The sequence below is a fragment of the Prionailurus viverrinus genome, chromosome B4 (assembly GCF_022837055.1).
Source record: "Prionailurus viverrinus isolate Anna chromosome B4, UM_Priviv_1.0, whole genome shotgun sequence".
NCBI classification, from domain to species: domain Eukaryota; kingdom Metazoa; phylum Chordata; class Mammalia; order Carnivora; family Felidae; genus Prionailurus; species Prionailurus viverrinus.
The window spans coordinates 18,510,872-18,535,249 of record NC_062567.1 but is presented as its reverse complement, the minus strand read 5'-3'; the positions used below and the strand labels follow the sequence as shown (position 1 = coordinate 18,535,249).

The 24,378-nt window shown below is 47.0% G+C and overlaps 1 protein-coding gene across 4 annotated transcripts in view; it reads right to left on the bottom strand.

The window, feature by feature from the left end:
• Window positions 1-4,504: 4,504 nt before the first annotated feature.
• Window positions 4,505-24,378, bottom strand: part of MSRB2 (methionine sulfoxide reductase B2) — a 35,931-nt gene continuing 16,057 nt past the window's right edge. The window contains exons 1-3 of one of the 4 annotated variants that reach the window (XR_007153687.1): window positions 14,099-14,251; window positions 13,784-13,913; window positions 4,505-4,716 (exon numbers count right to left, since the gene is read on the bottom strand). Coding sequence is in view for 1 of the 4 variants with exons in the window: in XM_047864842.1 (XP_047720798.1) it covers window positions 21,137-21,241; window positions 21,822-21,996 (280 nt within the window). In the remaining 3 variants the exon portion in view is untranslated. Of the gene's footprint in view, window positions 4,717-13,783; window positions 13,914-14,098; window positions 14,252-20,374; window positions 21,242-21,821; window positions 21,997-24,043; window positions 24,315-24,378 lie in introns of those variants that run through there. The other 3 variants (XR_007153685.1, XM_047864842.1, XR_007153686.1) reach the window with 3 other exon arrangements.

The window sequence follows — 24,378 nt, the reverse complement described above, 5'->3', positions numbered from 1 at the left end:
TGGTTCTCTCGCTCTCAAAATAAATAAATAAACTTTAAAAAACTATAGATTAAAAAAAAAATGAAGGAAAGAGGATATTTTGAAAGAGCTTGGCTGAAATTCAGATACACCATTTTCCCGCAAGTTCCTGGCATACTGAGTGCCCGATCACAGGTGATGCCACAGGAAGAAAGCTGTTGATCTCAACAGACAGTCTCATAGGTCTAAAGTAGGGCAGATGCCGGAAAGACGCATTTGTCTAGGTGGATCCTAATGCAGAGCAAACCCTACTGCAACCCAAGAAAAACTCATGGTCAAGCCCTCTTTAAAAGAGATGTTTAAATAGTCAATAATATTGTAATACTGTGGTTTGGTGAGAAATGGTGACTACACTTTTGTAGAGAATTGTCAAATGATCAAATATCACCTGAAACGAATGCAACATTGTATTCCAACTATACTTCAATAATAATAATAACAATAACAAGAATAATGAAACAGATGCTTAAAAACACTGCTCGTTGAGAATACACAAAAAGCGATCAACTTACTTGGGTCAGTTGTTCATAATCATAAATCATTCTCCCGTCCTCCCTCAACCCCTAGCCCACCAATACACTCGACTGGATTTGTTCCTCACTCTGCATCCACAGTTTAGTTTTCTTCCTAAGGCAAGAGTTCTTTATTCCGCTCCCTACGGAGAGGGCAGAGATTCTTGACACTGTTAAATACTTTTCCACAGCGGAATTATCTTTTTGCTTGACGTGTGTGAGCTGTTCAGTGAGAAAATACTTCTGATTTTTTTTATATCTTGGGGGAGGGGAAGAGGAGAGGAGGGAGGGTCGCCCAAAGGATATTACAAAGCAGCTTCCCAAAGAGGAACCGCAAACCTGCGGGGGAATGGTTCTAAAGCAATCATTTGGCTCCCTCTAGTGGGACTTTGCAGAATTGCTTATTCCCTCGCTGCAGTGGGTCACGCACAAACGCGCACCTGTGTGGAGAATGGAAAAGCTACAACGACTCAGTCGCTTAACCGAAACTCTTGGCTTTGTGCCAAGGGTGGGGCAGTCGGCTGAGAGAGCTTTAGGTCAATGTAGGCAGACCGGGAGATTAAGTGAAGAGATAAAATTGATCAAACTCTATTCCATGCAAAAGGGATATGGCATTTCGGCAATATTCGTGTAATTCTCTAGCCACCAATTACCCCTCCCTCCCCACACCTAGTGCCTTAGTCTAGAGCGAAACAAAACAAAGCAAAGCAAAACAAAACAAACATTAACTATCTCAGGGTCTTGCCTACCCCCTCCAAAACAAAAACAAAACTGCTCGTCGTGACTTGTAAAGGTAACGGACGCCCTCTATTGGCACCGGTAAGTCCCACACGGGAGATTTCCCCCACTTCGTTTGGAATTCTCACAGTGTTTACGCTCACACTAGGTTATGTTTCTGAGCCTTTACGAGTTACAAGACCCCGCCCCCCCCCCCCATACACACAATATTAGTTACACATGTATAACGGTTAAAAAAAGATAGTTAATGATAAAGATCCATGAGGTTAACGCGCAATTTGCAGTTGATTGTGCGCACGCGTGTGTGTATACGTGTGTAAGGGCACGTGTATACGTGCATATAGGTACACGCACACTTTCTAAACCACGTACGATTTCTGAATCACAGCTGGTCAGGGCGATAGGGATCGCCGAGGTTTCTCTGCCCCCACGGTGGAAGCAGAGGAGGGGCTTCCGAGCTCAGCCCTGCCCAGACTCAGGGCACCGTGGCTCTCTCTGGGGTCCAGAGGGCCCGCCCCCGCAGCACAAAAGCAGGTCCAGAAAGATTCCACGCACTTACTTTTCCTTCTACCCATGGATGGGGTCAGTGAACTCCCTCCTCGGCCCCCAGGACTCCGTCTTGCCCCCCTCGATCTGCCCGCTTTTGATGATGCTGTATTATTAGATGGGACCGCTGTGCCTCGAGCTCATCATGATGGCAGAGTCATGGGACACCGGGGAAGGGACATCAGGTTTTGGATGCCGTCCACAGACCTTGGGTTTTGTCCAGGGACTCAGGGCACGTCAGCGGCTAGTTTCTCCCAAGCTCTCATCTCGTGTCCTCAGCCGCAGGCAAATCTCCTCTAACCTGACTGCAGGTGGAGGGGCGGGGGGTTCACATCAGCTCAAGGTGACCTGGTGGGAATTGAGTGGGTGACATCCAGCCGTGGCCTCAAGGCGTCTGGATTCTAGCAGGGGTGCCGGCCGCGGGCGAGCAGTCTAGGTAAAATCCAGTGGCCGACGCAAAAGCAGGGAGCGACTCTGGAATGCAGTGCTTACCAGATTGCTGTCTTGTAATGCTCTGTTTACACGCCTGCTATTTATTTTTTTTTAATTTTTTTAATGTCTGTTTTTGAGAGAGAAGAGAGAGAGAAAGAATGCGAGCGGGGGAGGGACAGACAGAGGGAGACACAGAATCCGAAGCAGGCTCCAGGTCCCGAGCTGTCAGCACAGAGCCCGACGCGGGGCTCAAACCCACCGGCCGTGAGATCGTGACCTGAGCCGAAGTCGGACACTCAACCGACTGAGCCACCCAGGCGCCCCAGGGAGAGACTTTTTCAACTTCATAAAAATAGGACTTCCAGCACTCGTCGTGACTGTGACCGTGGAGAAAAGCACCGACAGTGACTGAGTTGTCTAGCGGTTTAGCGAGTTTTAGACTCTTTCCGAAGCATCCTCGCAAAGGGATATGGGATTGAGAACACTCTCCAGAAATCTCGTTGGGCACGTGCCTACATTTGGCTAACCTTCTCGGCACCCAAGCGATTTACCCTGAAAGGAAAACTATATTTATTGCCTTTTGGCAATGTCCCCATTGTGCATTTGAGTGACAAAAGCCCAAGAATGATTCCAGAAGGGAACAGAGGAAGTAAAGGGGTGGAAGACTGAAAACCTTCAGCTGCGGTTCTGGGCGTCCAGGCTGTGGCAGCGTCCCCTCTGATCTCGTGACTGTCACCCCTGCTGTCTGGCCTGGCCCCGGCTGATCTGCCATGACGTGAGGTGCACCCTGGCCTGCTCCGGGCGAGATAACAAATCACGGGAACAGCGACAAGATGTTCAGGGTCACGAAGGGTTACATGCTGCCTGGGCAACTTGCAGATCTTGGCCGTGCCCACCCTCCACCCCCCTGAGGGCTCTCTGACAGACAATTAGAGCTTTTGATTTATTATGGTGGCCACAGTCACCGATCAGGCTCCCCTGTTTCCCAGCAGTGAGAACACCGAGCTTGTGCCTCCAATGCACGGGCTTGGCGACAGGTGCTGGAAACCTCGGGTTAACACCCACCTTGCCGGGCCCGGGGGCGCATCACCCCCAGAGTGACTGGTGAGCCAGCAGAGGCTGCAAGAGAGCCGTTGTGGGACTCCGCGGAAGGTCTATGCGGAAGGAATGACACTTTGCAGATGCGTGGCATTCTCGATTTCCTCTCATGTCACCTCGAGGCACCAGAGGGAGCACACCGGTGGCCCCCTGCTCATTTTGTTTCCACAGACTGGTCTGACAGCAACTCCCTGTGCAGCCGCGGGCCAATCGCTACCTCCTCTGGGCTTCGCTTCCTCCATCTGGGCAAATCAGACGTGACTTTTGCTGGTCCCTTTCGGTGCCAATTCTATTTCCTTCCAATTAGACTGGAGAGTAGGCACATCGTGAACGCTAGATACTCTCAAATGCCAGACTGGGCTAAAACCATCCATTACATTGCATCGTCCTTCCAACAGCCTCTGAGCTGGGTGCCGTTATTAATCATGTCCAATTCTACAGAAAAGGAGACTGAGGCACAGAGGAGTTAGAGAACTCTCCTAGGGCCACATAACTCGTACATGGCAGAATCAGGATTCAAACAGTAGCTGGCCTCAGGGGCTGACCTTCAGCGGTCCTGCTGCCCCGTGAGACCCAGGGGCCTGCCCAGGGCTGCATGGCTGGCAAGTGGGGGGTGGCGTGCCCAGAGGCAACGCCAGGTTGTGTCTGAATCTAAAGTCTGCCCTCGTCACTACTCTGCTATAAAAGTTCCCGGATGCCATTTCTAATGGCAAACCTGGGGAGCGGAAATGTGAACATCCGACGGCGGGCCATTTGCTACATAAATAGTGGCATGGCCATTCAACATAATATGCTTTAAAATTATATGGGAGATACTCTGGTTTCTCTTCAGATCGCATAAATCTTTCGCCTTTTTTTTTAAATTTTTTTTTTCAACGTTTATTTTATTTTTTGGGGGGACAGAGAGAGACAGAGCATGAACGGGGGAGGGGCAGCGAGAGAGGGAGACACAGAATCGGAAGCAGGCTCCAGGCTCCGAGCCGTCAGCCCAGAGCCCGACGCGGGGCTCGAACTCACGGACCGCGAGATCGTGACCTGGCCGAAGTCGGACGCCCAACCGACTGCGCCACCCAGGCGCCCCAATCTTTCGCCTTTTAAAATCATATGCGAGAGTATTTATTTATGTGAGAAGGGGTTCAAGATGCGTTAAGTATTAAGTGCACAAAACAGCGTGTGGCTTAGATTCACGGCCAATCACGGCCAGAAGGGTAAGGAAAAAGAGTGAGATACAATTTCTGGTCCCATGCGATTGGGACCCACGTAAGCGGTCTGAAACCTGGCGTCTTGAAAGACCGATACGGCTCCACCAGCAATCCTAGCTCTGAATACACGTCTCAAGAAACCCTTGAAGGAGGGCACACAGTAGCACAGCCTGGAAAGAGACAGATATATCAATTCACGTTATTGATTACTCTTGGGGAATGAGGGACGAGAATGGAATTGTAAAGAGAAACCAAGAGGATGCCAACTTTATCTGAAATACTCCATTCACACACACACACACACACACACACGCACACAGTTACTAGATGTTCACAGTCGTCAATGCTGCTGGTGAACAGTGCAGGTATATTATACATTCTGTATGAATTTTTTTTCAACGGTCTCCAATATGCTTTCATTTTTTTTTTTTAAAAAAGGATATATTTTCATGGGAGAAAAACGATCTCAAAATAGGCATCGTGGCTGTCTCTGGGCATTGGGTTATGATGAGTTAGATTTTCTTCTTTTGGCATATCTGTATTTTCTAAATTTCCCAAATTGAATGTTTATCACTCTCATATAAGAAAAAAAGTGATTTGCATGTAAATTCTTGAATCTAGAATCAATGTAAAAAAGGGATTTAGAGCTCTGAGTGAGGGATTTTCACCCCTGCCTGTATGGTGGCCAGTTTCCTCCCAGGACTTGAGTGTTAGCTGTTGGGAAAAAACAGAATTATGACCAACTCTCCCCTTCCTCTTCGAAAAGAAGAATTTGAGGTCAGTATTAACCTTTATAAAACACATGGGGCAGGAGTGGGCTAGCAGCTGATCACTTTTCTGCAGATGAGAGAAAAACAACTTCTGTCTTCACTTCTAGCTTAGAGCCTATGTCTAAAAGAGCTTTGGCTAACCCGTGTCAAAGTTGGTTCAAAAACATAAATACCTTGGGGCGCCTGGGTGGCTCAGTTAAGTGGCCGACTTCAGCTCAGGTCAGGATCTCATGGTTCATAAGTTCGGGCCCCGTGTCGGCCTCTGTGCTGACAGCTCAGAGCCTGGATCCTCCTCCCGATTCTGTGTCTCCCTCTCTCTCTCTGCCCCTTCCCTGTTCACACTCTCTCGGTCTCTCTCAAAAAGAAATAAACATTTAAAAAAAAAAAACAACTTAGGACATTCTTGGAAAGGATAGGGCACAGAGCAGGACAAGCCAGGCACAGGATCGACATAAGGTCATCTGAACTCTGTACATCGGAAACACTTTGTGCAGCCCGTGACTCAGACTAGCAGTCAGTCATCCAGTGGAGTATTTAGTGAGCACCCGCTGTGAACCAGGTACTGTGTAGATCCCAGAAAAACAGCAGTGGCATGACAGACGTGGGGAGGCCCCCCTCTGAGCCCATCACCTCCACCAAGAGGACCAGTCTTGCCTTTGGAGATGTCTCCAGGGCCTGCTGCCCCAAGCCAAGGCGCCATCAGACTCTGGCTTTCTAAGCCACACATGAGACTTGCCATTGAAACCTGCATTCGGTTCCTCCACGAAAAGGGGTGGAGGGAGCGTGGCTAAGTAGCAGCTGGGAAACCATATCCAGACGCCTGCAGCCCATCATCAAGAGAGGAAGAATGTTAACTAATTACATAATTCATGAAGTGCACGTGCAGTAGGTAATGCGAGAGAGTCCAGAGTGCGTGAGGGGAGGATCTGACCCGGTCCCGGAGTTCACAGGTTCCCCCCCCCGCCAAGGAGGCGACAGGAAGCTGAGACCCAGCTGAGACCCAGGAGGGAAGGTAGGGGCTTTCTTGCAGTGGCCCTGCAGGCTCCCCGCGAGAAAGAGCACAGCGCGTCTAGGGATCCCAACAAGGCCACTATGTCTGGAGCATCAAGAAGGGAAATTCACATGCTTGGTTTCTTTCTTTCTTTCCCAGCATTTGGCAAAGCAGTAAAAGGCTTTGTGGAGTTTTCGAGTAAAGCAGCTGACGGACACACTCTGTCTCCTGGAAGGTGCACGGAAGTGCCCCGGGCAGCAGGGGAGCAGGCGGAACCAGGACGGGGCACAGGGACAGGGACAATTTTGCGCCAGCCCCGCGAGGCCCCGGGGTCCCTCCGCTTGGGCGGCTGCCGGCTCCACCTCCCGCCGCGGGGACAGCAGCCACATTCTCTCAGGGCCCCTCTGCACATTTTCCCCGAGCCGACTGGTTGTGATGTCCCAGACGCGTCTTGCAGCTTCCTGGGTTGGGGTTTTATCTTTCAAGTGGCCTAGAAATCCCGTGTCCAAGAGCCATCACAGATGGGGTTCAGCTCAGCTGCACCCTAGGGTGGGGCCAATCTGGCACTGCTGAAAAAAAAAAAAAAAAAACTGGCTTCTTGCCCCAGCAGGGCTGGCTCTGCCGTTTCTCCTGGGTTTTACGGCCAGGATCTTCGCTAGCAGATCAATCTGGGATGTTAGATCCGTGGCACATAACTTGATGGGGGCAGAGGGTCCAAGTTACCTATAAAGTAGTGCCCCGAACACAGATTTTGGAATCAGAAAGATCCGGGTTCGGATCGAACGTGGTCACTTTAACTCCTCATCTGTAAAATGGGCCAACACCCATCTCACAGCGTTGTCGTAGGGATTCAATGAGATGATAACATATCGAATGTTCAGCGTAGCTCCCGACAGGTGGTGTATTCTCAGTGACCATCTGGACCTGGGAGGAAATTGTTTTTCCTCCCTTACTATCCTCAGCAAAGCTGTACTGGAGCTCAGCTGCTGGGGAGACTCCACCAGGGACCTGGGAACTATGAAGAGTTAGCGGTTAGAGCTTCATTGGCTCAGGGGCACCTGGGCGGCTCAGTCCGTTAAGCGTCTGACTTTGGCTCAGGTCATGATCTCACGGTTCGCGAGCCCACGCCCCGCTTCGGCTGAGCTCGAGCCCTGCTTCGGGTAAACCCAGCTTCTCTCTTTCTCTCTCTGCCCCTTGTGGGATTCTCTTTCTCTCTGCCCCTCACTCACTGGTGTCCTCTCTCAAAAAAACAAACAAAAAAAAAACAGAAACAAACGACCACGTCATCAGTTTTAGTCTGGAATTCTGAATTCTGGGGTAAGATTACTTCAAATGTCTCCTTGTTTCTCTCTCTCTCTCTCTCTCTCTCTCTCTTTTTTTTTTATGATTACCTGGATCTGTTGTTTTATTAGGGACAAAATGCTGGTGTGAATGTTGTATCTGTTTATTGTCTGGATTACTTCTATAAAGAGAGGCCTCTCTAAAATCAAGGATTTGACGATCCCCAAGTCAAGGCCCTATAGGTAAGGCAGGATCAGCGCTTGGGTCCTTCCTTTTATCTGCCCATCTCTCAGTCCACGTGGACGCTACAACAGAATACAGTAGATTGGGTGGCTTATAAACCACAGAAATGTATTTCTCACAGCGCAGAGACTGGGAATTCTAAGATCAAGGCGCTGGCAGATCCGATGTCTGTGAAGGCCCATTCCTGGCTGGCAGATGGCCATCTTGCTACGTTCTCATGTACAGAGACGGGAAGAGAGCCCCCTGGAGTCTCTTAGAAGGGCACCAGACCCATCCATGACCTAAGGACTCCAGCCTCGCGACACAATTACTGCCCAAGGCCCCACTTCCAAATGCCATCGCAACGGGCACTGGGTTTCAACATATGAAGTCTGGGGGGGATACGAGCATTCAGTCTGTAGCAGGCGCTTTTCAGAATAATGACTTGGTTAAAGTCCTCAAAAGTGGCCCAATGGATGTTTTATTTTTATCATTGGGAACTCAAGGCGGGAACACACCTGCAGGGTTGTGCTCTCTTGTAGACGCTAATCTTACCGACCCTCCAACTGTCCCATCTTTAGACTGTGTGGGCCCTCTCAGTTCGGGTCTTGAGTGCTTGTGACATGATCGTGTTCAGGTGCTAGATAGCCTCCTTGTCGTGAGGCTGTGACAAGAGATTCCTGGTTCATCTTTTACTCTCCCTGCCCCACCTCTGAGTCATCTGATTCTTCAAGTGGGAAATAGTAAGAGACCAGAAACTGCTTACCCCCATTGGAATGTGCCTTGTTTGTATTTACTTATTTATTTATTTATTTATTTATTTACATTTTATTTATTTATTTATTTATTTTTTTTCAACGTTTATTTATTTTTGGGACAGAGAGAGACAGAGCATGAATGGGGAAGGGGCAGAGAGAGAGGGAGACACAGAATCGGAAACAGGCTCCAGGCTCTGAGCCATCAGCCCAGAGCCTGACACGGGGCTCGAACTCACGGACTGCGAGGTCGTGACCTGGTTGAAGTCGGACGCTTAACCGACTGCGCCACCCAGGCGCCCCTATTTACATTTATTTATTCTTGAGAGAGACAGAGTGTGAGCGGGCAAGGGGCAGAGAGAGAGGGAGACACAGAATTTGAAGTAGGCCCCAGGCTCCAAGCTGTCAGCACAGAGCCAGACGTGGGGCTCAAACCCACAAACCGGGAGATCATGACCTGAGCTGAAGTCGGACGCTTAACCGACTGAGCCACCCAGGTGCCCTGTTCCTTGTATGTATGTATGTATGTATTTATATTGAGAGTGAGAGAGCGAGCAGGGGAGGGGCAGAGAGAGGAAGGGAAACAAAGAATTCAAAGCAGGTTCCAGGCTCCATGCTGTCAGGGCAGAGCCCAACCCAGGCTCTGATCCCATGAACTGTGAGATCATGACCTGAGCCAAAGTCAAGACTCAGGTGCTTAACTGAGTGAGCCACCCGGGTGCCCCTGGAATGCTCCTTGTTTTTAGACCTCTTCGAGGATAGAGTTGGGAAATTCTCTTTTTCAGGGAAAAAAATAATAAGTTTAATATGATTACATACAGGTATTTCCAATCAAATTGAAACCTATAGGGTCTTCACTCAACCTTATCCATCTGACGTGGGTTTCTCCTTGCTTCCGTACCGAAAATCCCCGTTCCCAATGACAGTAATGTCACTGCCAAAAGTATGACACTGAGAACAGTTTAACAGTTTTTCTCTCGCAGTTCTTTCTGTCCTCTGGAACAGCCCATTATAGATACGCAGTCAAATCACCACGTTTTAAAATCACTTAAGACTGTGCGTCTCTCTGGTTATGCTGCTAACATGATACAGTTGGGTGCATCGCTTCGCTTTGGTCTTGATTGCTTGGGAATTGCTTTTTTCAATTTAATTTTGTTTGAGAATTATATAAACTATTTTCACGGTTTCTAACGCAAATCTACAAAGGAATTTCCTTGGAGAAGTCTCCCTCTTTATCGGATCGATAGCAGGACATTGCCCACATTATCCTCCACTGTGGTTTTTTTTTCACTGAACACTATGTCCTGAAGATCAATCCGTAATAGCATATAGAGCAGCCCTTCATTTCTTTTTATAACTGGACAACGCTCCATTGTGTGCCCGAGCCTAGTTTGTTCCGTCTTCGCCCGACTGAAGAACATCTGGATTATTTCCAGTCTCCCTTTTACTAACCGTGTTGCACGCTCCCTGTCTTATTTCCCCCGATGTATCTTTGGGATCAATTCCTAGGAGTGAAGTTGCCGGGTCAAAGGTCGAGTGTAGGTTTTCTGATAGATATTGTCAAATTGCCCTTGGGTTGGTTGTGCCATTTTGTATCGTGAAACCTGTCTCTCCAGAGTCTCGCCACCAGAGCGTGCTAGCAAACGTTTGGAATTTGCCCGTGTCATAGGTCAGAAATATCTTGGTGGAGTTTGAACTGGATTAATTTTTCATGCCATTTTTTTTTTTTTTTTTTTACTATCAAGATTCGAATAAAGAGGAAAGAAATGTTTTGTCTGGATAATCTCTTTAACTGAGCATTACAATCGTGACAGGTATACAGGGTACATTCAGGCTTCACTAGCCTGGGGCTACAACAATGAAACCCCATACTTCAAACCCCTTTGCTTTTAAATTTTTTATTTTATTTTTGAGAGAGAGAGAGAAGGGGGGAGGGGCAGAGAGAGAGAGAGAGGGAGACACAGGATCCGAAGCAGGCTCTGGGCTGTCAGCACAGAGCCCGACGTGGGGCTCGAACTCACAACCCTGAGATCATGACCCGAGCCGAAGTCGGTGCTCGACCGACTGAGCCACCCAGGTCTCCCTCTGGGAACATACTTTAAAAGGGATATAGCTGGGGCATCTGGGTGGCTTATTTGGTTGGGCGTCCCACTTCGGCTCAGGTTCATGAGTTCGAGCCTCGTGTCATGCTCCGTGCCGACAGCTCAGAGCCCGGATCCTGCTTCACATTCTGCCTTCCTCTCTCTCTGCCCCTCTCCCGCTTGTGCTCTGTCTCTCTCAAAAATAAATAAACATTTAAAAAAATTAAAAAAAAATACTAGTGACGTGAAAAGATTAATTTTGATCAATATTCTTTCAGAGATTTACTTAGAACCAAACAAGAAATTTTATTTTATTTTAATGTTTATTTATCTTTAGAGAGAGAAATGTATGCTTGCATACAGGCAGGGGAGGTGCAGAGAGAGAGGGAAAGAGAGGGAGAGAGAGAATCCGTGAGGCCCCACAACTCACAAACTCACAAACTGTGAGATCATGACCTGAGCCCAGATCAAGAGTTGGATGCTTAACCAACTGAGCCGCCCAGGCACCTCAAGGAGGCAATTTTAAATTCACAGAAAACATTAAGCATACTGATTGAAACGAACTAGGAACAAAATGCCCCCACTTTAGAAACAATTTCCTAAAAAAATACATGAATTCATAAAATAGTTCAAGGACTCATAAATATTACAATTCTCATGCAAGCACGCCTAGATTTCAAAACAAAATCATAGCAAGTGGGAAAAAAAATGTTTAAAGGCTCATAAAAGGTTGATTTTTTTTTTTTTTACTATTTACTGCTTTATGTTTTACTATCACTTTCATCGATTGGTTATTCTGCATCCTAAACTATCAACCTGTGTTTAGCATGAGCCCGAGCATTTTTGTTAAGTGCACACTGATCAGTGGCGGGTGGGGGGGGGTCCCCGGGCTCCGGGGGCTTGCTGTCCGTGGCAAAGCACTGTGACGCTCAGCCTGGACATTCTGGAAGCGTTGCTGAACTGAAGACCCCGGCCCACTGAGGACGTTTTGTAGAGGGTCATGTGGTGACCATCCCTCAATGTGTCTTGGCAACAGGGGACCCTTAGGTGGCTCCTCCCAGCCCTGCCTATGGATTGTCCCAGGGTCTCTGACCTTGGGGAGGAGGCCCCAGGGAGCAGCTCTGTCCATGTGGTCGTTGTTCCGATCTCGAAATGATCTTAGCATCCGCCGCCCCTAGGGTCTGAGGGCGAGTGCCCCCTGACCAGTGAGCTGCCTTTCCCGCCTCATAGAAGTCCTAGCCCTGCTGCAGGCCTCCGTGTCTGGTCTCCGGGGAGGTTCGGGAAGGGGAAACGAGGCGCTGTAGGATGGCCACCCCGTTATATGGAGCGTTGCCATGTTTTCTGGAGTTCTCAGACTCTTGGGCCTGACCGTGGCCTTGGGAACGCCTCCAGGCAAAGTTAGCAAAGGACGCCTGAGGTGAAGTTGACATCTTGCTTTTCCAAGACAGAGACCACCGCATCCAGTTTCTGCCCATGAAGACCACCCAGGGGAGAAAGTGGGCTGAGGTTCAGGAACCTTGGGTGTCACGGCCGCCACTAGCTAGTTAAGTCTCTCCGGGGTTCAGTTTGTTTACCTGTAAAATCCACAGGGGTTAGACCCAGTGACTTTTCATTCTCTTCTCTCTGTGGCATTTTATGGTGCTGGGGTCTGTGACTCCGGGAATAACCCCCACAGAGGAGTATCTTTAGGGAAACCCAGGCTGTGGCTGGGGTCCGGGCAGCTGGGGGGAGGGGTAACAGACAGCACAGGTGCACCCGCCCCAGGCCAGGCGCTTTCTTTAGTCCCGAGCGGTGGACACTTGAGGGGAGGACTGGTGACCCCTAGAAGCCTATTCTCTGGAAAAGGCATCGGGTTCGGTTCTAAAGTGAATGATGCGCTAATAGATTCTCGAACACGGAGAGATGCCTCACAACACCTAAGATGCCTCCGGTGATTCCGACGGCTCCGAATTGGGGAGGACGGTGCTCCCGAGCGAGGCTGTGCCTGAGACGGAAATCAGTCAAGCGGCCGTGTTGATACGGAAGTGTAGAACATAGATTATTTTAATTGCTAATTGTTCTTGAGACCCCTACCCAGGTGTCGTCGTTGTTGTTTTTCCTAAATGTGGCCTAAATGTTCTCAGCAGGCACGGTGAAGGAAATTACAGTTTATTCAGAGGCTGCCATGTTGCTGATGGAAGTACAAAAGAGGACTCATCAAGGTTGTTGGGTTTTTTTTCACATGGCTTTTAACATTTACAAAGAAAATGATTTCGGGGGGTGCGCACTAGGAAGAAACAGGCTGTAAACAGTTACCAAGCAGCCAAATACTCCTACGACGGGAGAGAACGTTCCCTGCACCCTCATCTCATCAATCACTACCCCCTCCCTGATAATCGGCATCTAAATGTAACAGGAAGTACTCTTTTGTTCATGACTCTCGGGGAGGAGGGCATCCTGTCGTCGGAACACTCCAGGACCTCGTCGTGGGTGACTTCGCGGACACAAACCTCCCTCCCTTACACAGACGGGAGGCAGCCCCACGGGTGTCCCCTGTGCAGAGGAAAGGACCAGAAGCTTCTCAGCCGACTGCGAAGGCCGTCCTCCCATCCCTGCTCCCCAGAGCCAGACTCGGGGGACCCTCAGTTAGTGCGTCCTAAGGTGGGAGAAAGGTCAGAGAGTGTGAGGAGAGGAAGTTGGGCAGACACGAGGCTGCCGACAGCCCCTTCTTTGAAGAATTCCTCACTTGCTGGCGTCTTGAGGAAACGGCCTTCTCCTGGAGTCCTCCGGCCCCAGTGGCCCCTCGCAGGCCACCCTTGCCCCGGGCGGATGGAGAGTGCTGTTTGCGGCCTATGCCGGGATCAAACCATGACAGATAACCTTGGAGAAACATCCTTGGGCTATTCCTGAGGACGGGCTTGCTTTCTTTTTTTAATCCAAGTATAGTTAATATACACGTTATATGCGTTTCAGGTGTACAACGTGATGATTTAACAAATCTGAGGAACAGGCCTCTGACACCCCCTCAGACCAGTGGTGGGTCCAGCACGCCCGTGGCCACAGGGAGAACACCCGTCGGGTCATCAGCCAGCCTTCGGGCTGGGATTTACACCTTTGCAAGTCGCGGGAGTGCTTGCCGGGGCCCGTTCTCGACTCACCTTTTGAGCTGAGCCTGATGGCATCATTCAGGACGGGATGTGCACGCTGGTGGCGATGTGACACGGGTCCGCTCCGTCCTTTCCTAAGTCCGATTACAGCCAACCCAACCACTGGGATCCTTTGATCAGCCTGAAGGAAGACATGCTTCAGAGGAATACCCACGAACACCAGCCAGAAGGGGCTCTCCTTACAAAAGCAGTCCTGCTCGCTTGGCCTCCCTGCAATTTCTAATTCGTATTATTACTCTAGTTTTTATTCTGCGACTCTAATTACTATCACTCCCCCCCCCCCCAATTTTGGCATCCTCACTATACCTCCATTTAACTCAACATGTCGGAAGAAACAAGATGGGTCACTGTAGAGAATTCTTTTCTTCCTTCGCTCGTAATGAGCCCCGCTGGTCCCCTCGCTGTTCGTGAAGGGCACTCCCTCCACATAAGCTGTGCGGTGTGTGGTCCTCTCTGCCCGAATGCTCTTCCCTCACCTGCAAGTTTTCTCAGTGAGGCATTCCCCTAGTTACCCAATCTAAAATTATAACCCACCCAACGTGTCCCATCCGCCTCCACGCTTGGCTTTTCTCCACAGCTCTCAGCGCTGGCTAAAATCTTATTATACTTATTAATTTAGCCGATTGCCTACCTCCTCTACCTCTACGGAAGCTCCAAATGAGGGCAGGAGCTCAGAGACTTCATCTGTGTCTCCGGTAACTAGAAAAGAGCCCAGCGAACAGCAAGTACCCCTTCAACATCTGTTGGATAAATACTCGAATGGATGAGTGACGTCGGCTGAACCACCCCCCACACCCAGGCAGCCCAGCCTTCTCTGAGTGTGAAGGGCCCTCGCTTCCTGTTAGAGTCCTGCCCCCACCGCCCCCAACATGTCTTGAAGACGTCTCTTACATCTTGCAGGTCTAGCAATGTGATTCGAAAAATCAGTATGTTTCGTGCAGGTTCTGTTTTGTCTTGAACAGGAGGGACCTTCAAAGAATCTAATTTTTCATGCTGATCAAAGAGAAAGCTAAATTTTATTCTTTTGACACCATTTTAATAATGAATGTATGACTAAATTCATTGTTAGTAATTTGCTTAATGTTCTCACATATATTTTCTTAGGTAAAATCGGTTTATACGTCTCCTTCCTCTATGTTATCCTCTACCTTTGACAGGATCTAATGTCACTGTTGTGTTGTTTTTGCACATATTAAATCTACTATGGATATGGCTTAGGAATTGTTGGAGGTTTGAAGGAATTTGTTCATGAAACTCTCCAGGTCCAGAGTTATTTTTGAGAGGCAACTATGAGTAATTTCTCTTTGCGTATTAGTCTATTCAGATATTAAGATCTTCTTGGGGCGCCCGGCTGGCTCAGTCGGTACAGTGCGCGACTCTTGATCTCAGAGTTGTAACTTCAAGCCCCACATTGCGTGTGGAGATTACTTAATAATAAAATCTCTTTTTTTCAAAAAAAGATCTTCTTGGGGCGCCTGGGTGGTGCAGTCGGTTAAGCGTCCGACTTCAGCCAGGTCACGATCTCGCGGTCCGTGAGTTCGAGCCCCGCGTCGGGCTCTGGGCTGATGGCTCGGAGCCTGGAGCCTGTTTCCGATTCTGTGTCTCCCTCTCTCTCTGCCCCTCCCCCGTTCATGCTCTGTCTCTGTCCCAAAAATAAATAAACATTGAAAAATTTAAAAAAAAAAAAGATCTTCTTATAACAATTTTTTTAATTTAATATTTCCCATAAAAATCACATATTTGAATGGAAAGGCAGCTTACTGAACGGGAGAAGATATCTGTAAATCATATACCCAATAAGGAGTTAATATCTAAAATATACAAAGAACTCATACAACTCAACACCAAAAAATAAATAATCCAATAAAAAATGGGCAGAGGGTTTAGACATTTTTCCAAAGGAGACACACAGATGGCCATCAGACACATGAAAAGACACTCAACATCACTAATCATCAGGGAAATGCAAATCAAAACCACAATGATACATCACCTCACACCAGTCAGAATGGCTGATGTCAGAAAGACAGGTGTTGGCAAGGATGTGGAGAAAGAGGAACCCTTGTGCGCTGCCGGTAGGAATGTAAATTGGTGCAGAAACTGTGGAAATAGTATGGAAGTTCCTCAAATATTAAAAAGAGGAATAATATCATACAATACAGTAATTCCACTTCTGGGTATTTACCCGAAGGAAATGAAAACATGAATTTAAAAGGATGCAAGCACCCATGTGTTTAGTGGAGCATTAGTTACGATAGACAAGATCTGCCAGCAACCCCAGGGTCCACTGATAGACAAATGGACACCCACCCCCACCCCCACACTGGAATATTACTTAGCCATAAAAAAGGATGGCATCTTGCCATTCACAACAACGTGCCTGGAACTAGAGGGTATTATGCTAAGTGAAATAAGTCAGGTAAACACAAATAGCATATGATCTCATTTATCTGTGGAATCTAAAAAACAAATGAATAAACAAGCAGAAATACACTCACAAAAATAGAGACCTGGTGGTTGCCCGAGCAGAGGGGGGTGCGAGGATGGGTGAAAGAGGTGAAGGAGATTAAGAGCTGCACACTCACACTCCCAGGAACAAAATAAGTAAGTCACAGGGATAAAGAACACAGCATAGAGAATACAGTCAATAATACTGTAATAATTTTGTGTCTGTGACAGATGGTGACCACTTAACCTTAGTGAGCATTTTGTATTGTATGTAACTGTCAAATCAGCATGTTATATATCCACTATGTTATACACCTAATGTAATGTTGTAGGTCAACTATATACTTCAATTAAAAATACCCCACACGTTTCATCTGTATTTTCCAGTTGAGATCTAACAAGCATGTGTTAACAATTCTAAAATCTCCTGTTACCTGTTTTTATACTCCACATTTCATTTCTGTTTTAGTTCAGATGAACATTCTCTCTTCTTGATTAAAATGACTGGAAGTCTGTTTTATGTTGTCATTGTTTTTCAGAGATGCATTTCTTTGATGTTCTCTCTAATAAATTGCTCTCCTAATTCACTGTCTCCTCTTAGTTTGTCCTTTCTTTATCCGATGAAGATATCTAATAAGATTGCCTTATTCTTTTTTCTAACTTCGTTAAATGACTCTTTTATTTCATTTGCTTTCTTTTATAAAAAAGAAAAGAATTTGAAGCTACGAATATCTTAACAATAGCCTATAATTTTTGATACGTAGTGTTATTTTCTTAAATGTCATATAATCGAGAATTTGTCTCATCCTTGTTCTGGGTTCCCGAGATAGAGCTTTTAAACCCCTGGAGATTCCTGAGTGGTTAAGTGTGTCTTTCTTATTCATGAGGGGGTCACTGGACCACACCCGAGTTTATGCTAAGATGACTTGGATGGGGACTGGTCATGTTGGTAAGACCAATCTTGTGATTAGAGGGCTGCTCGAGGCTTTGGGCCACGTGTTATCAGCCCAAACCCCCACCTCTGGGGGAAGGGAGATTGAGTTCAATCATGTGGCCAATGAGTCCATCAGTCACACATATGCAATGAAATCCCAGTAAACACCGAACACTGAAGCTCTGCTGAGCATCCTGGTTGCTGAGCATATTGACGTGTTTGGGGGGGATGATGCGACCTGATTCCACACGGAGAGGGCACAGAACCTCTCGCAGTGTGTTTCTTCACTGACTGGTCTTGATTTGTATCCTTTAGAATAAACTGTAATAATAAGTATAGCAGTTTCCTGAGTTCTGTGAGTCTGGTGAACTGTTGAACCTGAAGGAGGTCGCAGGAGCACCTTTGGATTTGTAGCCAGATGGTCAGAAGTACAAGTAGCCTAAGGACTCCCAAACCTGCAGCTGGCAAAGGACACGAGAGTAGTCTTGTTGGGGACTGTGCCCCACACCTGTGGAGTGGGTACTAACTCTGGGTGGTTAGGGTCAGAATTGCACTGCAGTCAATACATTACTTAATAATTTACTTTTTTAAGAAAGAATATAATTTAATCATTCGCTCTAGCAAGTTGATATTCTTTCCACCTTCAGATGTAAGTCAAACCAGTCACTTATGGAGTGTTTTGGCCTTTTTGTGGTTGCTGCTGAGATAGGGAGCAGAGGTGTAACCAACCCACCAACACACAATCCAATGGTCATTTCGCCAGTTATGAGTCTACTCAAACAAGTCACTGGTTTCAACTTCTTTCTAAATATAGATTTTTTTTTAACCCTGTGTGTATGGGTGCTAGTTTGATGGTGAGAGGTAGAAATAAAGTTACTGGATAGGAGGTTAGCATATAAAACGGCTAATACAATAAAATAGTAATATTCTCTTCTGAGGCCAAAGAAAACCATGTCTGGAAAGTAGATGAAAGAAATATTCTATTAAAATTGCTCCTCTGCATGCATTATTCAGTGCTTCAGGATGAGAGTGCTTACACAGTTGGTACTTGGTTGGAATGGCAGAAGCCTCCAGAAAGGTGGGCCGACTAGGGTACCAAGAACTGTTTCTATTTTTAGGAGAGGTCTTTCTTAAATGAAAGTATGGTCAGAGTGAAAACTTAACAGATATTGTGGCAAACACTCCTGAAATCAGGCATAGCACTATGGGAAAAGGTGCTACAGATGGGTCACTGGATGGGCCAAAGGGACCTTTCTGATTAGTCAATATTTTCTGAATGGGCCTTTTTCCCACGCTCTTACTCTGGAGGATTATATCTGAGATGCATGGAAGCCCGCTACTAGGAATTCCCGAAGGCAAGAACATATTTAAAACTATGATTAACATGTTCAAGAGCAGAGATGAAAACCATGGGAGGAAAATACACCCATTTTTCTCTGTTGAAGATGGAGAACTTCAACAGAGAATTGGAATGCATAAAAAAGAATCAAATGGTTATTTTAGGACTAAAAAGGTATATACCGCTTAAAATGAGGCCTTCAAAAGATGTGTTTAAAAGCAGATTAAACAAGCAAAAGGATAAGAATGGTAAATTACAGAGCATGTTGACCAAAAAAAAAAAAAGAAAACAAAAAACAAAAAAAAACAAACTGAAGTATGGAAATTTAGAAGACTGGGAAAATTCAGAAAAGAACCATAGAGACACATGGGATGCAATGAATGGCCTAAAATTTGTGTGATTCAAGTTCTAGAAGGAGAGGAGTGAGGTCAGGGAAAAAGCAATGGTGAAGGGAGAGTAACAGAATTTTCCAAAACTGATGAAAGTATCAACCAAAGATTCAAAGAACTGTGTGAACCCCAAGCACAAGAAATACAAAGACAACCACACTAGGGCACATCATAAACTGCTGAAAATCAAATCAAAAGAGAAATTCATAACAGCTGCGGGTTGGGGCAGGGAACGTACTGCCTTCAAAGGAGCACCAATAGCACGGGCAGCTGAGTTCACAGAGGAAACAATGGAAGCCATAAGACGATGGAACGAAACTTTAAAAATGCCAAAATAAAATGTCCAAATTAGAATTCTATGCCCAGGGAAAATATTTCCAAAATGAACAGAGATAAAACTCACCAAAATTTATACATTAAATAGGTGCAATTTTTTGGTGTATCTTTTCCTCGATAAAGCTTTAAACATTTTAAAGGAGAATAAATACATTTCTCAGCCAAGAAAAGAAGCTGAGAAGATTCAGCACCAGGAGTCATGAACTAAAAGAAAGAGTTCTGGGGCGCCTGGGAGGCTCAGTCAGTTGAGCGTCCGACTTCGGCTCAGGTCATGATTTCATAGTTTGTGAGTTCGAGCCCCGCGTCGGGCTCTGTGCTGACAGCTCGGAGCCTGGAGCCTGCTTCAGATTCTGTGTCTCCCAGTCTCTGCCCCTCCCCTGCTCATGCTCTGTCTCAGAAATAAATAAACATTTAAAAAAAATTTTTTTTTTTTTATTTTTTTTTAAATTTTTTTTTTTCAACGTTTTTTTATTTATTTTGGGACAGAGAGAGACAGAGCATGAACAGGGGAGGGGCAGAGAGAGAGGGAGACACAGAATCAGAAACAGGCTCCAGGCTCTGAGCCATCAGCCCAGAGCCCGACGCGGGGCTCGAACTCACAGACCGCGAGATCGTGACCTGGCTGAAGTCGGACACTTAACCGACTGCGCCACCCAGGCGCCCCCAAAAAAATTTTTTTTTAAAAGAGTTCTTCAGGCAGAAGAAAACAATCCCACAGGGAAATGTGATATTTCAGGAAGAAATAAGGAGGAAATATGTAGGTAAATATAAATAAATATTGGCATATAAATTAATGACCTGTGGGGCTTAAAATGTGTGTAAAACTAAATTCATAGCAACAGTAACACAAAATATGGAAGGGTGTTAATGAGGTTAAAGCGATCTAAGGAGAGCATTCTTGGAAAAGTAGCAAAAATAATTGTTATATGGCTGTGACAAGTTAAGGATGCATGTTGTGATTTCCATGGTAACCACCAAAAGAAAAGCTACATGATGCACTACAAACTAATAAAGAGAAAAATGGAATCATTAGGTTTTTCTTTCTGCCTATAAAATCTCAAATAATTTAAACGCTTTCAATAGCAAAGTATTCAAGACTCTCAATTTGAGAAACAGTTGAGTTCTATTAAGGTTGTATAACCAGATGCCTACTCCAACGTAATCTATTTCTTTTTTCTTTTGGTATCTGATTTAGAGTTTTCACAAAAGAGCAAATTCATAGGCTTAGACACAGAGTAAACACCAATTTTAGTAAGTATTTTATTTGAACGTGTTAAAGCTTAACTTTGCAGTCACTTTTACTCATTAATCACTGAAACCTAACAAGCTCCCACTGGCATTTATTTGTGGGTAGAAAGCATGAAACCAGAATGGTCAATGAAAAAGAACCATGCATCCCATCGATCCCTGCGTGTGCCTCCCAAACTCTGCCGTCCCACAACCCCGGTCCTTGGCATTTCTTTCGGCGCTGGGATTGTTGTTGATTACTCTAATCCCGCGTCCCCTTCCTCTTTTCCCTTGACCCCTCACCTGTATAGGTCCACGAAGTGCTTCACTGCAGTGGTAAGGTCAGGGTAGTTTTGTAGGAGTTTTTTGGCTCGTGGTCCATCAGCTTCTTAATGTCCCCCAAGAGTCACACCCTCTGGTCCCAGGCAAAGCCTACAGAAGTCAATTCGATGGAAATGGCTGCCCTTCTGTCACCGCGTGAAATTCCAGTCCAAGCTGGAGTCAGGGTTGGGCTGAGTCCAGGGAAATACATCCCAGAGGTTGTGACTTGCCTGGTGCCGGCAGCACATTTGGCCTAGCTTGGTAGCCAACAGAACACGTCATTCATATGAGCGGTGACAACCGAGGGTGTAAATGAGGCAGTGGCGAGGGGAGGGGGACCCTGGAGACAGTCAGTATTTCCTTGGTTTGAACTTCAGTGCCACACTGTTGATGCAAAACCTCTGCCCACTAGGCCCCCGTCCATCAGGAAGCACGCGGCCAAGACGGGCTCCGCACTGCACGGGAGAGAGGCCGCCGTCATTTCCCCACCGAGACAAAGTTCTTGCCGTGAAACTAGACAGGTGAGCCCCACGTGGCCGCACCCCACATGGCCACCCCACTCTGGTGTCTGACATTTGTATGGGGGGAGGGAAGCCCATCACATCAGAATTTGATTAAGAAATGAAAGAAGACAGGGGCGCCTGGGTGGCTCAGGCAGTTAAGGGTCCGATTCTTGACTTTGGCTCAGGTCATGATCTCACGGCCTGTGAGTTCGAATCCCGTGTTGGGCTCTGCGCTGGCAGCACGGAGCCTGCTGGGGATTCTCTCTCTCTCCCCCTCCTCTGCTCACTCTGTCTCTGTCTCTCTCTCTCTCTCCCTCCCTCTGCCACATCTCTGGAAGGCCACAACCAGGAACGGCTAGGTCAGAGAGTGGCTCAGGAAGGTTCTTTTTCTTCCCTGCAGTGCCCAGAATGATGGGAGAAGGATCTGAAGTAGCAAGTGTAGAAAAGTACGAAAATACTCCCGCGTCATAAGACCAGCTACGCTCTTTGCAGCATCGGGGAAAACCAAAGAGACAAAACAAAAAAGCCCCGCCTGCTTGCAGACAACCTTGGTGCGGGTTAATCCTAACGAGGTGTCCACGCCTCTCAGGATCCCCGCGTCCCTTTCATCGGAGCCAGACGTCCCGTGAGCCTCAGAAAACGAAGGCCGTCCGGTGCCGGAGCAGTACTTTTTCTCGGAACCGGGGAAGACATTGGCCACGCGGCAGCTGCTGAGATTGTTATGAACACACGAAGAGCATTGGATGCCCCAACTCATTTTTCTGATCCCCTCCCTCCTCTGCCAGACCTCCAGGCCAGTTAGGTGAACAATCAGTTCCGCAGGAACCCTGCCCGCTGCACTGTCGCTATTGAACACGTTGTCCCGTCCCCCTGAAAGGATCTCTTGTTCCTGGGATGCTGCCGGCTCCCCTCCCGATGTCCGACAGGGACCGAAAAACACTAGAGGCTTTGTGAACTGTGATGCGCATTAGGAAACACAGGTCCAATCCAAGTGGTCTAAATGTGGAAAAGGGGGAAACGGAAACGAAACAGCAGTGGTCCGTGGAGGGCGTCACAGTCTGGGCCCAGCAGGGGGAGACCTGATGAAACGCATTTTCAGCAGCAGGACCTTCCGGTTACCCGGACACAGAAGCCTGACTGCCTCTGCCATTTCGCAGCTGTGTGACACTGGGCAGGCTATGTCACCTCTCCGGGCCCCATCTGTAGCATGGGGAGAATAACACCTACGTCATGGAGACGTTTTGAGGATTGAAGGAGATACTCTGCGGGGGCAGGGGGGGCGGGGAGGAGTAAGTGCTCGTGAAGGTTCGCTGTGAACAGTCGCTGCGGCGCCGTGACCCTCCTGGACACGTCCCATGGGAACGAATGGCGCCGAGGTGGGAGAGGCCCAGAGGGGCCGACCAGAGGAGTGAGAGGGAAACACGCAAATCCACGCGCCAGGGACCCCCGGTGAGCTCCCTCAAAGGGCACTAGGGAACCCGAGTGGAAAATCTGCAATGGCAGGGGAAGGGCTCTCTAAGGAAGAGGGAGAAGAAATGCACTATAAACTCTGCAAAACAAACAAACGAACAGACAAACCAAGAGCCAAAAACCAAAAAACCTGAGTAAAGAGAAGGAAAAATGGCAAATAACCAACTCCCTGGCCTGTGAACGCAGAAGGAAGCTCGAGGGAGAGCACGCGCCGCAGCAGGAAGAGTCAGGTTTGAGGCGGTCATCCTCAAACACTCCCATCTCAGGGCTGCTCTCTATTAAATCACTGAGGAGCTCTGAGAGCTTTTGTTTACGGGAATTACGGATACCGATGTTTAACAAATTAGAAATTGTAACTGACAAGTTGTAAATAATCATCCACGAAGTTATTTTTAAAACTAACGAATTCATTACCTGGTCCCATAAGTAACCTACTTTTCTGACGGCGGATTATATTTTCCAAAATGAAACAAACACTTAGTGAGAAGAGATGCACTGTTTCACAGTTCCGCGCATCTCTTTAACATCTAGCTTAGAAAAAGGAAAAAGACCATTGACTCTTCTTCGTATGTGCTTCTGAATTCGATCTGCTGCACTGCTATTTTGACTGAGGTACAGAAGAGGATGTGGCCTCATGGATATGCAGTAATGAAAGAGAGGGAGGGCCTTGTAGGGCCCCTAAATGGTCCCAGAAACTCCCAGGATCCTCAGACCAGCCTTTGAGAACTCTGAGGAGTAAGGGCCCTGACTTCTGAAAGGTGTGGGCGTGGAGCCAGGCTCTGCTATATCTGTGACCTTGGCAAGTTATTTAGTCTTTTAAAGCCTCAGTGCCCTAATGGATAGAACAGTAAAGGCATTATTGCCTCACAAGGTTGCTGACAAGATTACCTGAAATAGTTTTCCTATAGGTACAGTGTATTTAGCATAGTGTTGGATAAATGGTACATGATTCGGTAGCCATTATTTTTAAAAATCATTACTATTATTAATAACAGATACCCATGAAATCTGAGCAGCCATAGGTCCACTTTTTTTTTTTTGCAACCCTTTCCAAAGGGCTCAAAACTATGCATCCGAGCCACCCTGGCCCAGGGAAAAACATTTTGAGTATGTTTTAGTCACAGCCTTTCCACCCTTAACATTACACGTAAACCAGTGATCATTAAAGGCATTTTGATGGAGAATTATGAATGTAATACATTTTTTAATGAATTAATCTAAAGACTAATAAAAAGTCATTTAAAATGTTTATGGGAAACAATAAATCTTTCTTGATGCAATTAACGGAATCTGCAGATTTTATCAGGTAATAATGAGAGGTCCATCATATAGAATTTCAGAATGGGAACCTAAGTATTAAGGTCAATTAGAAATTCCAATACATGGGAGCTCCTGGATGGCGCAGTCGGTTGAGCATCTGACTTTAGCTCAGGTCATGAGCTCATGGCTCATGGGTTCGAGCCCCACTTTGAGCTTTGCGCTGAGAGTGCTAGGGCCCACCGTGGATTCTCCGTCTCCCTCTCTGCCCCTCCCCTGCTCATGCAGGCACGCCAGACTGTCAAATAAACAAATAATAAATATACATTAAAATTTTTTAAATAAAAAAAAAAAGAAATTAA